Raw genomic sequence first — 16455 nt, forward strand, 5'->3', positions numbered from 1 at the left:
TTTTGTAAATAAGGCAAATTAAGCTTTCAGTCATATAGCTTTGAATTGGATTTGTGCCAGAAACATCAAAAAGAAGCAGATTTTGGCTCTTTGAAATGTATTCAGGTCTCTAATTTGAAGGTTCTTTTAGGTAAAGGTGTGTCCAGTCTTCTGGAATTAATGTGTTGAAGTATGATACATTCAGGAGTCTTTAATTGTTTATATGATCACTGAAACTAGCCTGCCTGTATACAACTCCCTTTAGCTTTCATCAATCAAGTGCTAACCTCTCACCACAGAATTCATCTGTAGTTCACCTCTTATCATACTATCATGACATGACATTCATATCATGCTATCATTTTAAAGGCCTGACAGTACAGAAGATAGTGCAAAAACTTTGTATTCTTTTCTTCCTTTGGAAATCTTACATGGCATAAGTGAATTGTAATACGGTCAAGTTGAGTCATCCAATCTAAATAGTTTGCTCCTTCATGGTGGGTTGCCTTATAAATAACACTAACTGTATATTGAAAGATTTTGTATGTGCAAAGTATTCACTCGTGTATATCGGAATATGCGTTTTCTGGGTTTCATTTCCTACAGAGATAGCCTATTTGCCTTTAGTTAGGAGTGAAAATGGAAAGAATAGCTTAAATCCTAAAATAGGATGGGGGCGCGGCTGGGTTGCTGTGAAAGTCCATGTGGATAACAGCTTTCTAAAATGTAGTAGAACCTCAAAAACAGCTAAAATACAACTAAAAAGAAAATATTGAGTTGCTGTGACACAGAATAAGTAGCCCAAATTAAGACTATTCTAATCTCTGTCTTTTGACTTTAACAGATGTTTCTCTACACAGAGTTGCTAACAAAGCTACTCCTGGCCACTGTAATGTCAGGTAGGAAATCGTTTTTATTTCCAAATAGGAGTTATAATATTTTCATCGTTTCTTCTATAAGAATGTTTTTTTCTTGCCTGTCTGTTCCTGTAGTCCTGGTTCAGTGCTGGAAACATTGCTAAGTTTACCCTTTTTGGCTCTTTTCCTTGCAACATGTATTGTGTTGATATCAAAAGTACTTCACCGAAGTCAGTGAGGCTTGACTGAGCAAACTATGGCACTTCTGCCCTGCCCTATTAATTTTAATAGGATTCAAGCAGGCACAAATTTATGAATGTGTACACTCCTTAAAGGGTCAGAACTTAAATTAGTCAAGCAACGATTAGGTCAGTAGAAATAAAGAGAAAAATTCATTTTGCTCAGGCATATTATAAAAAAAAAATGTAAGTTTGATCCTACTGACTATCATGTCAGATATATGAATCTGTCTAGAAGCTAGAGCTAAAGTTCTAAGGACATGCGATGGTCACCGTCGAGAAATTGCAGTGGATGAATTCCTGAACAACAGAGTGATTGTTTTGTATTTAAAATAACATTATGTTTTGATATCCAGGATCATCAGCTTCTTTGCTTCAGGAGTCACCATCTTCCCGTTGCAGCCTCTTTGGGAACAAGCACCTCAAGACTTTTGATGGTTCTTTCTACAGTTTTGCTGGGGACTGCAGTTACCTCCTTGCTGGGGACTGTCAGAAACGCTCCTTCACACTCTTAGGTGAGTTTGAGCAAGATATCACGAAATAACAAATGCAAAATGCTGTACATGCTGGGCATTGCACTTTGCTAGGTTCTGTCACTGAGAAGAAAAGACAAATAGTGTTGCCACAGAGAATGGACCATTGCATGAAGGATCTTGATTTTTTTTTTGAAAGTAGGATTACGTCTGAGGAAATTCTACCCCTTTGGTTTCTGTTATCCCTTGACAATAGAGTTCATGCAAAAGTCAGCTGGACTGACTTTTGGAATGGAGATTTTCTTACTGGTTCTTCTAAAGAGGGAGAGTCAGTCCTTTAATTTCAATTTGCTAGGAAATTGTGACTGCTAAAGCTGAGTACAGGAACAGGAGCCACACAACTATGCTAAAACTGATTTTACCTGTATACAAAATCCCCTTATTAAGAAAAATCCTGTCTTACATTATGAAAAGCCCTTGGATCGGCATGTGTCCCTGAAGCATTAGTCTTAGGGACAGGTGACACATGGTATGAGAAGCAAAACTATATAGTGACTCTGATGCAACGTCATTTGGGTAGATATTCTTATGTTCACTAAGAACTGTACTGTATAGTTCAAGTAGACTTTTTACTGACTGAAGCAGGCTGAAGTAAATTGATCCCATCCCTCTGAAAAGGAATCATATGTACTGATTTAAATAAATCGGTTTCTTCCTCAACTTAAGCAATTCAGTACAATTTTGTATTGAAGAAAACTCCATCAGCATGCTTCAAGTATGAACTGATTGCAGAAATTTGTGTAATTGATTAAATAAAATTAATTAATTAAAAATTATCTGATTATGATTATATTAGACATATAAGCATGGCATAATCTATTTTTTTATTTCAGTCTCAGTATGCATACATGGGATTGTGTTGCTTTTAGATACCTGGCTGTGAAGTGCAATCTGCATTGCTGAGTAAAGTGTCTTCACAGAGCTGGATACCTCAGAATAGGAGATCCATAATATGTGGCACCCTGAATAAAGAGCTACTCTAAAGTCAAAATTAGCCAGTGCACATAAACAGAGAAGGGACTATGTCTGAAATCCCTACTCTCTTCTCCTTGAGAGAGCTGGGCAATTGCTTTTATCTCCATGTGTTCCTTCTTTTGGCAGATTCAGAATGTGTTCCGAGCTTGATCTCCCCCATCCTTTGGATAACCAGTGCTGGTGTTCACTCCTTAAAAAGCAGCCAAAATGGTTAGATGACGTATCAGGGATTAAAATATTCAGGCTCGTTTCTTCCCTTAGTTCAACTGAGTCAACCCCCTTCTTTTGCTCCTAAGGTGTGGGCTGTTCTTGGGATGAAACTAGGAAGGGAAATAACAGGTTTTGAGGTACATTTATTGTGGAAATTCTTCCGATATGCATTCAAGATTTCAGAATTCTGCGTCTGGAAACAGTGAATGGGAGAGTGCGAGTCTACAGCCTAGTGCTAGGTCACATATCTGGGTGTGGGCAATACTCTGTGTTCTAGTCTTCATCCTTGCAAATGTTTCACATTAAACAATTATGTGATTTAAATGCGTGGAAAGTTCTTGAAAATATTCAGTGATGCTTTACAAGTCATTCTCTTGGGTATGAATGTCTCTGGTTTGATCAGAACTAACAATATTCACTTATGTTTCTTCAGGTGACTACCAGGATGGGGAAAAAAGGGGTTTCACTGTGTACCTTGGAGAATATTTCAACCTTCACTTCTCTTTAGATGGAACTGTGACTCAGGAAGGCAAAAGGTACTTATTGAAACAATGAGCTTTCCATCAGAAAAAGCAATGTGTTTTATGTGATCCATTCTGAGAAATTCTTATTTTTCTTCACAGAATTTCCATACCTTTTGCAGCTGCTGGCATATTTGCAGAGAAGGAGGCGGGTTATTATAAAATATCCAGTGATGAGCATGGCTTTGTGGTGAAGATTGATGTCAGTGGGAATATTCAGATATTCCTTAGAGAAAAATACTATAACAAGACCTGTGGGCTTTGTGGAAACTTTAATAAATTTGCTGAAGATGACTTCAGAACTCAGGAAGGTAAGAGTAAGACTAACTGATTATGTGTTGATGTACGCTCACTACACATTTCCTGGTGGGTGATGGAACAACAGCAGAAAGATTTTGTTGATCTAGCAAAACATTTCCACAAAACCTGTTAGGTACCTCATCTTGATGTGCTAAGAAGTTGCTGTGTGAATAAGCACTTACTTTCTTCTTAAAGAGAATTACTGCAACATCTAATTCCTGAGCAAAACCCAGAACTCTGAATTTAGCACTTTTAGAAACCTCGAAATATGAAGATGAAGCTAATAGCTAGCAATGTATGTCACTTAAAGCACAAAGTGCTTTAAACACATGAATGTCCCATAAAGCACAAAGTGCTCAGAAGTAGTCAGCATGGATTCACCAAAGAGAATACATGCTTAACCAATCTGATAGCCTTCAACAATGGGATGACTATCTGGATAAATGAGGGAAGAGCCATGGATGTTGTCTACATAGACTTTGGCAAGACTTTTGGTACTGTTTCCCAAGATCAGGAAGGGCAGGCTAGGTGAGTGGACAGAGAAGTGGTCTGAAAATCGGCTGAATGGCTGAGCTCAGAACATTTTAAATACTGCTGCAAAGTTTAGGTGGAGGACTGCTGACGATACAAAACTGGGATAAGCGCCTGATACACCAGAGGGCTGTATTGCCATTCAGAGAGACGTGCATAGACTGTAGAGCTGGCCAGAGAAGAACTTGGGAGGAGTAATCCCATGCACTGCTACAGTCTGGGGGCTGATCTACTAGAAAGCAGCCCTGCAGAGAATGGACCCAGGGATCCTGGCAGACAACAAATTGACTATGAGCCAGAAGTGTGCCCTTGTAGCCAAGAAGGCCAATGGCCTCCTTCGGGTGCATTAGTAAGAATGTTACCAGCAGGTGAGGCAAAGTGAGCCTTCTCCTCTCCTCAGCCCTGGTAGAGGCTGAGTACAATGTGGAGGACCATGTCCAGTTCTGGGCGTCACAGTACAAGGGAGATAGGAAGCTACTAGAGAGTCCAGCGGAGGCCTACTAAGAAGATAAAGGGACTGGAACATTGCTTGTATGAGGAAATGCTGAGAGCTGGGCCTGTTCAGCCTGGAGAAGAGAAGACTGAGAGGGGATCTTATCTGAAGGGACACTGTAAGAGAATGGGACCAGAGGGATGTCACCACACCCACACATTGTTTACCACCTTGGCAGCTCTTTTGGCAGGGTGGTTCATATGAGCTTGTTCCAAGTAAAATATTTTTTTGGTCAATTCAGACATTTAGTTAATGCAGTTATCTTCCATGTGCAGGGCAGTGCAAACAACTGGGAGAGAAAATACTCTTAAATGTCAGAACTAGACAGTCTGCTGGTAGTCTGTGAAACAGTTTAACTTCTTCTTTCCACTGAAGTTCCTATTTGTTCTCCTTTTAGCCTGATTAGGTCTGAGAAGGTTGATAAAGGTCAACCCAACCCAGGCTGTGAGCTTAGCTTTCTGGCTTACAGGTCTGGCAGGACTATAGGGTTTCCTTAAGGTGGCTTGCAGATTGAATGCTTGTGTTTGACGTTTCTATTGCTTCCTGCAATAATGGAGAAGCATTTGACTATCAGACTGACCCATCAGTTCTAATCAAATTTATTTCTAGACTGGATTTGTGTTTATAATAAGTAAAGTGTTCTGTAAGTAGAATACACAAAATTAAAAAACTCAGTAGTCTTGCCAAGATTATGGGCTGTCATCTGGAAAACCCTGGAGAGTGCTATGCAGACCTCTGTGTGAGAGAGGGACAGAGAGAAAAAGATGGAGAATGCAAATGCTAGAGGTTATAGGCCAGGTGTTGCGCTATAGCCAGTGAGTTTGTCAAACATCTGAGAAGTGTGTTTAAAACCTCTTTGACAGAGCTTGCTTCTGAGGATGTGGATTGTGGTGTAGAACTTTATTCGTTATTTTATGCTTGTATTGGTATTGTGGTGTATTAAGAGAGGAGTACTTGCTATGTTTTTGGACATTACAATTTACAGCAGGTAAATAAAAGTGGCACAGAGCAAAGCATGCTTAAACTTGCGAACAGTATGCATTTGTTCTTTCTGATATATTTGTAGTCTTGTTCCACAGTCTGTAGAGTTGTATGTCATTGTTACAGAACTCTTAGGATTCCTTGCTGTGGTTTCATCTGGAGCTGGGAATTGATATGACACTTAGGGAATAATGCAGATCCTTCTGTATACTCTGTGATATAGCTCTCTTACAGAACTTCTGGAAGCCTAAGTGATGTTACCCAAGCTATGGCATCCTATCAAATTTATATTTTACTGATTGGTCCCAGCTCCTTCTGTTTTGAAGGTAATGGTCTTAGGAGCTGTTGAGGCTCCAAAGGGAAAAAAATGCTTTTGCGTTTGCTGCTGATTTATATTTCAGCACTAGGAAGGCACATACTATGCTAGAAAACTGTTAGAAATAAGAAGATGGGGTATGGAGTTGCTTGTCCTGACAGCTCATCCTCTAGAGAAATGCTCGTGTCCTGTCAAGACTAAAAAGTAGGACTAGATATTTTGTACGTGGTTGCTCATTGTTATGTACAGTAGTGGATGCAAGCTAGCTGTCTCTTGAGAGTTTCTTTCAGGGGGCAATATTGTTCCCTAGTTGTAAACATATCTAAAATGTCAAACAAAAGTTATTGGAAGCTTTCCAATCTTTTTCTTCCAGGTCTGAATGAAGCAGTTAATTTCTCCTCTGCTTTTTTTCCTGCCAGTTGAGTTCTGGTGCTTTATAGCGATCCTATGTATGCTTTCAGGCCTTGCTGCCTGAAGAGGCTCTACTTTCTGACATGACCACACATTTCTGACCATCTTTGACTCAGAATCATGAAGTTTAGTCCTTTCTTGGCGGCAGCCCCCAGCCCCGCTGCATTTGAGTGCCTCATGAACATTGTCAGCATTTTACAATTGGGAATCCCAACCACAGGCTAGAGCAAATGATTTTCATAGTATAATAGGGGAAATTTGGCACAAAGCAGACAATTTGATCTGAAATCTCCTTAGGGCATACACAGGTGAGTAAATGCCAAAAGAACTTAAGCTTTCTGCATATTAGTGGCTTCAAGTCCATTGTCTTACGTTGTCGCGAATGTAAGACAGTCCAATGACAGAGGGTTCAGCATGGGTTCTTGTAGCCTATTATGTATGTCTGTACCCTCAATCTTTGTTTAGTAGTATTATTTTTGAGATGTCTCCCAGTGATATTTGTTGTATTATGGGTGTGGATATCTGAGTCTTGATTATTTTTTATTTGTGCAAAGAAACTTTCGCAAGTCAAACACTATCACAATCCATTCTTTTAGTATTTGTTCATGTAAAACACTTCATTTAAAAAAAAAAAAAAGAAGGCCCAAATGAATACAGCATCCCATTATGCTTTTCTTGGCACCAACAGAAAGCATTTTTCTGGGCATCTATCTCCAAATTACAGATACATTAATGATAAAACAACACCCTTGGCTACTTTTTGGATAAAGGCTTAGTATTTTGAACCTGCTGTAGCTGAATCTGCAATACTCAAGCAACATATTCTGACTTTTTAAGCTGCTGGAGCACAGAATTTATGATGCCACTGAAGAGTGTCTGTTTCTATCTTCTTAACTTATACAGTATCAGTGAAAAAAAGATGTAGCATTTCAGGTAATGTTTTCTTTCCATAAGCAGAATAAATGTATATAAATGAATATGCAAGTTTCCTTTGTGCAATACTTTTTATCAGAAACTTTTAAAGCATGTTCCAAGCTCACAGTGATAGTGGTGTAGATAATATACACTACTTTTTGTGACTACACAAATAAAGAGAAATTTTGTGTCATTCAGAAATCAAAAATTTGGGAGCATTTTTAGGATTTTATTTTAAGCAAGTTTAAAACTTTTGTTTGGACTAAGTAAATAATCTCACTTTCTTTCTTGCACTTTAGTTTGAAAGAAAAGGGCTTGTATTCAAAAAGGACTTTAGCTATGATTGATTTGTATTCGGAATAGATGAAGAGCATTTGCCTTGTACCTGTATTTACCATATGGCATTTATCTAACATATTAGAAACTTGCATTCATGATATACTCTGAGATTCAATTCAAGCTGAGAACTTTTTGTTTGGAGAAGAGTGGCTTAATCACTGAGTTTTGCAAATGAACATTTTACTTTCTTCTATTGAAACTGTTCCAATTCATATCCCTAATTAATTATTTATTGAACCAGAGAGGGGAGGGAAGATTTTATAGTCTGTGAATTCAACATATCATAGCATTAATTCAGTCCAAACTGTTAATCACATCTTGTTTGTGAATAATTTTGCTTGTGTGGAACCATATTTTTCAGTAAGTAAAAAACCTGTAAATGTTTATACTCACAGTATTGTAGTGCCTTGCACAAATGTTTGCATTTATTTTACAGATCAGTTACCAGAGCAATGGCAAATTTAAGTGATTGGCCTGTGGCCAGCTGGAAAATCTGTGGGAGGTTCGGGAAGAGAGGACAGGGGCACTCCTGCACTTTAAGTGTGAGACTCTTGTTGCTACCACATTGCCTTGTGTGAAAATCAGTTGCCAAGTAAACCAGCAGCAAACCAATTTCAGATTTTAAGAGGAACTAGTGATTTTGAAAACTACCTATCTTAGAGAGACATGATTTTCTGGAGAGAGAGTAAATATCATCTGTTTGAAAATCAGGTGAGTAGAAGTAGCTCTTTTGACTTGAAAAAGCCAAAGCAAAAATAAAAAAAAAAAAAAAAAAAAAAAAAAAAGAAGAAGTTGAAGAGAAGAAAAAGGAAAAAAAAAATCTTGTGAGGACATTTCAGTGTGTTTTCTTCAAAATGGACTGAGATAGAAGAGCAGCAACTAGTGTGACAAAGTCATAGTCCAATAAACATCTGGGATGAGACTCGCAAAGACCTGGCCGTTGTTATGACAGTTGCCCCTCTTCTAAAGGGAGTTATCTGAGCTATCAAAGGGGCAGAAATTTTCTGGGAAGTGCAATGAAGGTGAGATTTGGTTTGTCCTTTAACAGCTACTTTCTCACCCCCATCAAGTATCTGAAAAGACGACTGCACACTAACAAGCTCCTTGGGAATCTCAATTGTTGAGCAGCAACTTCATCCCTTATTACAGTGTGTATCAGGCACTGGTCTTTGAAGCATTCATTTCAGATCCAGCTTTCTTTTCATTAAATTTTGTGACGGCATCTTTATTTGGTTGTTAAAAAAAGAAGCAATACTAAACATAAAGGGAACAAGAGTAAAACAAAACTCTGCTATCAGTGAACAGCCTCAGTGAAGAGGCTGTACATCACAAATGCTCAGGGGAGGGAGGGGGAAAGAGGCAGGGAGCAAGTGAGAGAGAGACATCTGAAATGTTGATATATTGATTGGGGCAGAAATTGACCAAGGTTCAGGACAGGCTGAAATCCAATTTAGAGCATCTCATTACCTGTGGGGAAGACTATTCAGCTAAGCCAAAAGACCTTTTAAAAAAGAATCAAATCACACATCATCAAAACGTGAAAGGAGCTCTCCTCACAGAAGAAGATAATTATGTTATGTGGTTGGAAATACAGTATCAGAGAAGGAAGCTGCCCTATCCCTGAATGCACCATTAATAGTAGAACCTGCATACTTAACTAATTTCTTTTTTTTCTTTTTTTGGGCAGTTTTTGCTGTATTTTCCCTTATGCCATAATTCCCTTCCTGCTTCCTAATATGCATTAGCAAAATGCCAGAATGCAATTTAAGTTTCAGGTGAAACCAAGCGCTAGTTGCAGAAACCAGTTCTTTTCTTTGCCTGTAGCATTCAGAACATTCCAGAGATAGTTGTCCCTTGTCCCTCTTTTTTTTTTTTTTAACTTTTCTTAAGGCTCATAACATAAATTAAGTATTTAAGAATTAATCACTCTCTTTAAGATGGCATCCCATGGGGAGCATGGTGTTGAGATTTGGTCACTGTACAAAGTGACTCTCCACAGATACAAGTTATTTTCATGACCCATTCTTTTTAAGTGTCTAAGTGATCCCAGAGCTGCTATATAATGAGGGGTAGATTTATATTAGAACTTTTCTGATGGTCAGTGAAGCTTCTGTCTGTAGCTCTGTTATGTATTTTCTTCCACATCTGATCTGTGGAAAAAATATGTATCTGTAATAGACATATTTAGACTTCTCCTCTTCTTGTCTGTTATATGTTGTTCATCCAATTATATTGTAGCTTTGGGGAGCAAGGCTATGCCACTGGCTTTGGAAGCCATCTTGTAGCTTCTCTTTGGGAAACTGGAGAATAGTTTTTGAATGCAATAGCCTCTAAAGAGATATCCTCTCTCAGGCTGTTGAGAAAACCACAGTGCTTGTGGCTCAGTGGATAGGACAGTGGAATAATTCTGAAAAGAAAATATCTGTATGTATTTATCTTTTGTGAAATGCTGAGGATGTTCTTTATTATCCATAGCTGAAGTGTGTCCATAAAATGTTTGTTGCCTTTTGTTTGAAGTTCTTCAGAGCTCCGCAGAGTTGTATTTGAATGGCTGAGAAGCTCGACTTTGAATTAAGGTGCCTATCACCACTTTGTTTTGTGAACTGTGCTGAGCAGCTTTTAGTACACATGAACCATTCTCCTATGCCCTCTCTTTCTCAGTCTTCTTTTTACCTTTTCAGGAAAATGGGCTGCCTATTACTGTGTATTTGTACAGCTGCTAATTTACTGGTAGCCTGATTTCAGTTAGTACTGTGAAAATACAGGTTCTACTGCACCTATATTATTGCAAGTTATAAGTAATGATAGTAAGTAAAATACCAATTTCTTCAGTAATGGTGTTGCTTACTGTTAAGAGCAAAATATCTGGGGAAAAACAGGCAGGCAAAAATGCATGAAATGTGTTGTAGCACTAGCATTTTAAAGCTGAAATTACTTCCCAATCTTTACCTGTTGACATAGATTACTTAAGGCTAAAGCTGAAAAATCACACCATAAAAATATACTGATTGATGTCTCTGAATTTATTATTATTCTATATGTTTACTATTGCATTTTCAGGAGACTTACATGGGAGAGAACCCAGAGAATCTATTGAGCAAACCCAGATCAACAAAGTATTGCCTGTCACAGACATCTTATAGTTTAAGTGGCTCAGTACATCCCATGGTACTTCTGATACAAAGATAGGCACTGATGACAAGAGAGTTTGAAGAGCAAGTTTCAAAAACACCAAAGGTTTTGAAATCTTTTTTTAAAGCACTTCACTTGAAAATATTGATCAGAGAATGCAGCAAAATAGTTAAAATAATGTAATGCAAATGCTGCATTTTACTGGCATCCTAGAATAAAAGAATCTAACAGAGCAAGGCTGGGTGAATGGAAAAAGAATAGGCAGCCATCCCTTCAGTGTTAACAATTGATCTAACTTGCAAAGACTAAGTTATGAGGAAAAAAGTATTTCAGGGTACCTGCTAGTGGAAACATCAACATGAACTTTCAAGCAGAGCCAGAGGAACACTGCTACAGAGCACAGCTTGTCTTTTCTTATATTATTGTTAGTGTAAAAATGCATTATATCGAAAGGTATATTTAATTTTAGCTATGTTTCCAGTGAGATTAGATTTTGTTGGCACTTTGATCTTCGCAATGTGCGGTAACATAAATGGTTTGGTTCTCCTAGTTGTTTATTTTATTTATTTATTTATTTATCCTGGTTTTCCTGTGGTCATTTCTTGCCATGCAGATGGAAAGTCCATTTCTTTAATTACCTATCATCATTTCCTCTGAGTCTTCGTCTGTTGACTTCTGTTGTGGGGCTAGTTTATGCTATGTTTACAAATTCCTAATTTTTAGCATCCAAAAAGATCCATAAAAGTCTGATGGTGTTTTTACAACCCTGTTCTCTGTGTATGGTTCATGCTTATTCCTTAGATTGGGAACAATCTTTTTACATTTCTTGGGTTTGTACTTGGTGTAGAGCACTTAGCGCGGTGTAATTTTTATCAATGATTTGTGCTTGTAGGTGCTTCTTAAGGCCTTCTGGAACACTGCTCAATCACTGTGATGCAAAAATCCTAGAGAAATGTGTTCTTATCCAGTTCTTAGTTGAGAAATACAATTTCCTTTGCCTCACTAGAGAAACAGAAATTGGTATGGTGAATTTTAATCATTCAAAAAATTTGGCTTTAAAATAATGAATTCCTAAAAAAGAAAAAAAAATGAGGAAGGAAAGATGTGTGTGTATGTTTATCTATATACACTATAAAAATATAGAAATGTTCTAGTTTTGAGTCTTTCTTGACTAGTCAGTTCAAATCACTTAGGATGGGTTTCTACAGTAAACCAATATGGAATACAGATTCTTTTTATGTTATTGCTCTGATTTTTAAAAGTGACTTTTACCAGAATACTGCATTCATAGCAGCCAGTGATGACAACTTGTTACTCAGCCTCCTAAACAGCTCTGTCCTTCTCCTGTTTTTGATTCACAGGGACCCTTGTGAGAAACAGTTATGATTTTGCAAATTCCTGGGCTTTGCACAGTGAAAATAAGCGATGCAAGAGAGTGCAGACTCCAAGCAACACATGCAACATTTCATCTGACATTGCAGAGAAGGTTGGTTCTCTAAGAGAGAACTCTGGCATCAGGCTTTCTCTACCTGAAGTCAGTTTGCCAGTCTTTGTGCAGAGGAACAAAAATGCTTATGGAAACATCATGCAGCTGTGCTTTTTTTATTTTCTTTTTGCCATGCCGTTCTTGACCTGATAACTGCATGTGCTTACAAGTGATTTTGGGTAGTGCTAGCTCAAGGTTTTCTGCACTAGGCTGCCCATTTCTGTAGAGCTATGATTTCAAATGTTATGACTATTGTCTTATCTGCATGCGGTGTTGAGAAAAGAACAGTTTATTCCCCAGGTAGCTCGTGTATTTTTTCTCTTTACACTTTCTCTCTGAGTTCTTTTGAAAACCATAGTGCTCAACTTCACCCTGTTTACCTTCTTCCGCCTTCTCCCTTCCCCTCCCCCACCAAACAAATAAACAACAATGGCATAATATCTGAGTGGTTGCCAAAGAAGCTTTCAATATTATTTGGGAAAGGTTTGTTTAAGTAGCATCTCTTGGCATTAGTGCTGCAAATTGCGAAAAAATGTTATTTTAGAAAATGCCAGTTTTGTATCTAAGGCCAGGAATTGTCATGCAGGATAAAGTACTGTCTGAACACTACACTACAATTAATCTGAATTTTATGTAGATTATGTTAAACATCAATGCTTTGTTGGATGAAGTCTGCTTTCCAGCAAAATAATAACTACATGAAATCAGCTTCTCTGTCACGTGAGTTTGCAAACACTGGCCTAATTTATTCAATTCAATGTGCAAGAATAAATACAGTTCTGTTAATATAAGTCCAACCAAATGAGTGCCTGCTGAAGAATTTAGAGCTTTTTAATAGCTTGCCTTGTTTGTTTGCTTCAACTTTAGGAATGTAAATCTCCCCCATTTTGCAGCCTCTCTCTGTGAGGCAGTCAGCTGTTAGGTGGGGAAAACAATATATTTGGTTCAGGATATTCCTCCTCCCCCATACTTCCCACTCAGTGTAGATCTGGAGTTTTCTTTGCCCTTTCTTCTCTCACTGTGGCAGCTATCAGAACAGCTGCCTAAGACCATCCTTAAAGAGATGGCTTCTAATATCTTTGTAAAATGTAGTGAAGGTAGAAAGCTCTTCTGGTCTTTTCTAGATTGCAAATGATTCCCTTGATTTTAATGGAGTTTGGAGGCAATGAGTGTAGTGTTCTGGGCAATTTTGGGTTTAATTTTACAAGTCTGCCTGAAAACTATGCAGATATGGGCTAAAATGAGATGGACTTTTTGATGAGACTGGGGCAAGGAACGGATGATTTTGTGAGTACAGGAGAACACAAATCCTAACTCTGACTTTCAGCATAGAAGTCAGCCTGAGCTACTGATGGTGGAAGAGGAGGTGTCCCAGCTGTGGTCTGTGGTACACTGTGTGTGGTCTGGCCACACTCTCTCCTAGTGTTTGTCTTTTTCTCCCTATTCACTGGGGAGAAAGGTGCAGGGAAGTGTCCTGATGCCTACTTCTTTTTCTTTTGGAGATTCTTGTCATTTCCTCTGGAGCAGACAAGTTCTGTAGATTCTGTGTGACACCTCCTTAAATCACAGAGAATGTGAGACAATTTCACATCCTTTTGAAAGGAGAGAGTCTTTCTGCCATCTTCCTTTATTCTTAGGTTATATCTCTTAATTGCTAAGGACTAGATGAATGCAGCTCATGCAACAGCAGAATGCAATGCTGCAGAAATTGGAGGAATGTATAAAATTCTGCCTACAGTTTTGTGTGGTGGGAGTGGAGAAGAAAGCCGGTCAGCAAGTTTGTGGGCACTTAAAGTTGCCAGTGCTACCAATCCATTCAAAGAAACACTCAAAATAGAACTCATATAGTAATGAAGTAATTTCAAGACCTGTCTTTCAAATATTTCAGTCTACACTGCTAGTTTTACTCTTGCTGACTACTGTCTGTAATTACTGTTCCATCTTGAAGCTTTAGTGCCTGGTCTTGCAAGGTGTTCTTATTAGATGGCTCTTTCTTTATATGGGACAACTTCTAGAACTGTTAAAATGTAAGAAAGAACACACTACTGCAGTGAATAAAACTCTGATGCTTTCCACATAAATGTATTATTTCTTAGTTAAAGGATAAGGCTCAGTAATCTACAAGAAAAGAAAGGAGATAAAATAAAAATAATTCACAGAATCTTTAAGCTTGAAGATACTGTTGGAGGTCTTCTAATTAACTCCCCTGCATGAAACAGGGGTATCCTAACTCAGATTGCTTCAGTAACATTTGGAAATGCCAAGGATGGTGGTCCCACTGCCTCCTTGGGTACTTGTTCCAGTGTTTTAAAAAAAAGTGCCCCTCATGGGGAAAAACTGTTTTGCTTATATCTAATTGGAATCTAATTGGAAGTGTTTCAGCCTAAGTCTATTGATTCATCAAAACACATTGGCAAGATTATGTCTAAAAAATAAAAACATTTCAGCTATGATTTCTTGTATAAATCTGTATGGCAGTTAAATCTTTAGCAAGAGAAAATGTACTATTTATAGATTTCTGTCAATCGGTTTCTTGATGAAAATCAACTAGAACTAGAAAATGTTTTTATTTGTTAATTATACTCAAAAATAAAAAGGGCATTTAGTGATTTATAATCAACATAGTAATAAAAGATTGTTTCCTCTACTTTTACCAATGTCTTGGATTTAGCAGACTATGCAGACTCTACAGGAGTCTGCGTTCTACTGCAACAAAACAGTTGAGGTGTATTACCTTTTAAAAAGGCCATTACCTTAATTATGTAAGTTTATTAATAAGGTCCCTATAATGGCATTTGATAGTAGTTGTGTTTGGTAGTATCTGGATCAGACACTTCTTTACTCTTCATCTTCTACATGGCTGTGAGCCATGTGTAGCCATGTGTATCGGTTTCACCTTGAAGCTCTACTTTAATAGCTTTTTGGTTGCTCCTGTTACTACTTCCAGCCTTAGGGCATTTTTAAACTTTCTCCTATTTCTGTATAGTCTTAAATCAGCATCCACCACTATTTATGCATTTCCTGCTCCTCTCCTTCTAGTCTTTTTTTCCAGTTTGTTAAGTATGAGGACTGGTATTTGAACATCAGAATTACTCCAGGCTGGCACTGACTTTTTGTAGGACAGTCGTGTTAAACTTTTTGATGATGTTCAGCTATCATTTTTTTAAAGTTTCTTGAAGCCTTTCTCATCAAGATCAGGACTTCTCTGTCTGGGCCCTTTAAGCCCTGACTATATTCCTAATGAGCTGGACATTTCTAGTTGGCTCATATTGCGGGTGAGACATGACTTTTCAAGAAGTTTTCTCTTAGTTCAGATATGAACTAGCTTTAACTGTTCACCTGGACAAAACAGACTTCAGCAGACAGTCTTTTCTGGTTATCTGTTTTTCTATACAGATATACTACCTGACATTCAGAGAAGACATCTGCTGAACTCTGCGTTTTTCTGCTTCTTATGTTCACATGTTTCTCCCCCAAAGTAAATGAAAACGACTTGTTATTTTTTCATTTTTTTTCCCTTAGCACAGCAACATCTATGTGCTGTCATCTCAGGCACTTGGTAAGGTACTCTGAGGAATAACATTCTGAACCACTTGACTTGAGCAACTGCTCTCTCTACCCCAAAATTTGTAACATCTAAAATACACATTTTTCAACTGCTTATATAAAAAAACTAATGAATATGTAGTAGAAAGCTGTGCTACAACTGTTTATATTATAGTTGCATCAGAAAAAATGTTTCCGTTTATGTAAGTTCACTCATCCTTTGAAAAAGTTTCATTGAAGACCTTAGACATCATTGATGCGATCTGAGATATGGTGTTAACATTAGTCTGTTTGGGAACCTCTCTTAGGAAATTTAGCCATAAACTAAGCTTTACTTAAGTTACATTTCATATACTGGGAGGATATCCGGGAGGATATCCAAAGCAGAGATCTCTGTACTGTCCCCTTCTTCTGCGCTGTGTATCCTCTCTTCGTGCTAGATGCCACTAAGCTGATTTAATTTTCTAGAAGAACAGAAAAAGATCACTTTTCACTGGATTATTTTTTTCTGTCATTTATATGAGTTAAATTGACTCATGAGCATTAGATAAGCAAGAAAGACCTACAGGAGCATGCAGCAAGAAGTAGGAAAAGGAAGAATTGATGCACAGGGAACATATTTCCATGAGAGCAACCTGCTGGAGCTCACTGTAGTGCAGTGAAAGGAGTTCATCCGGTCCTTAGACTTCAC

The 16455-nt window shown here is 37.9% G+C and overlaps 1 protein-coding gene across 1 annotated transcript in view; it reads left to right on the forward strand.

Moving 5' to 3' along the window:
- Positions 1 to 823: 823 nt before the first annotated feature.
- The window catches only part of VWF (von Willebrand factor), a 126512-nt gene continuing 110880 nt past the window's right edge, over positions 824 to 16455 (forward strand). The window contains exons 1-5 of the mRNA XM_010225239.2: positions 824 to 878; positions 1432 to 1590; positions 3227 to 3329; positions 3417 to 3625; positions 12094 to 12218. Of these exons, the coding sequence (XP_010223541.2) occupies positions 824 to 878; positions 1432 to 1590; positions 3227 to 3329; positions 3417 to 3625; positions 12094 to 12218 (651 nt within the window). The remainder of the gene's footprint in view (positions 879 to 1431; positions 1591 to 3226; positions 3330 to 3416; positions 3626 to 12093; positions 12219 to 16455) is intronic.

This window comes from Tinamus guttatus, unplaced genomic scaffold, assembly GCF_059628265.1.
Source record: "Tinamus guttatus ecotype Peru unplaced genomic scaffold, ASM5962826v1 Tinamus_guttatus_pri_ptg000753l, whole genome shotgun sequence".
Classification (NCBI taxonomy): Eukaryota; Metazoa; Chordata; class Aves; order Tinamiformes; family Tinamidae; genus Tinamus; species Tinamus guttatus.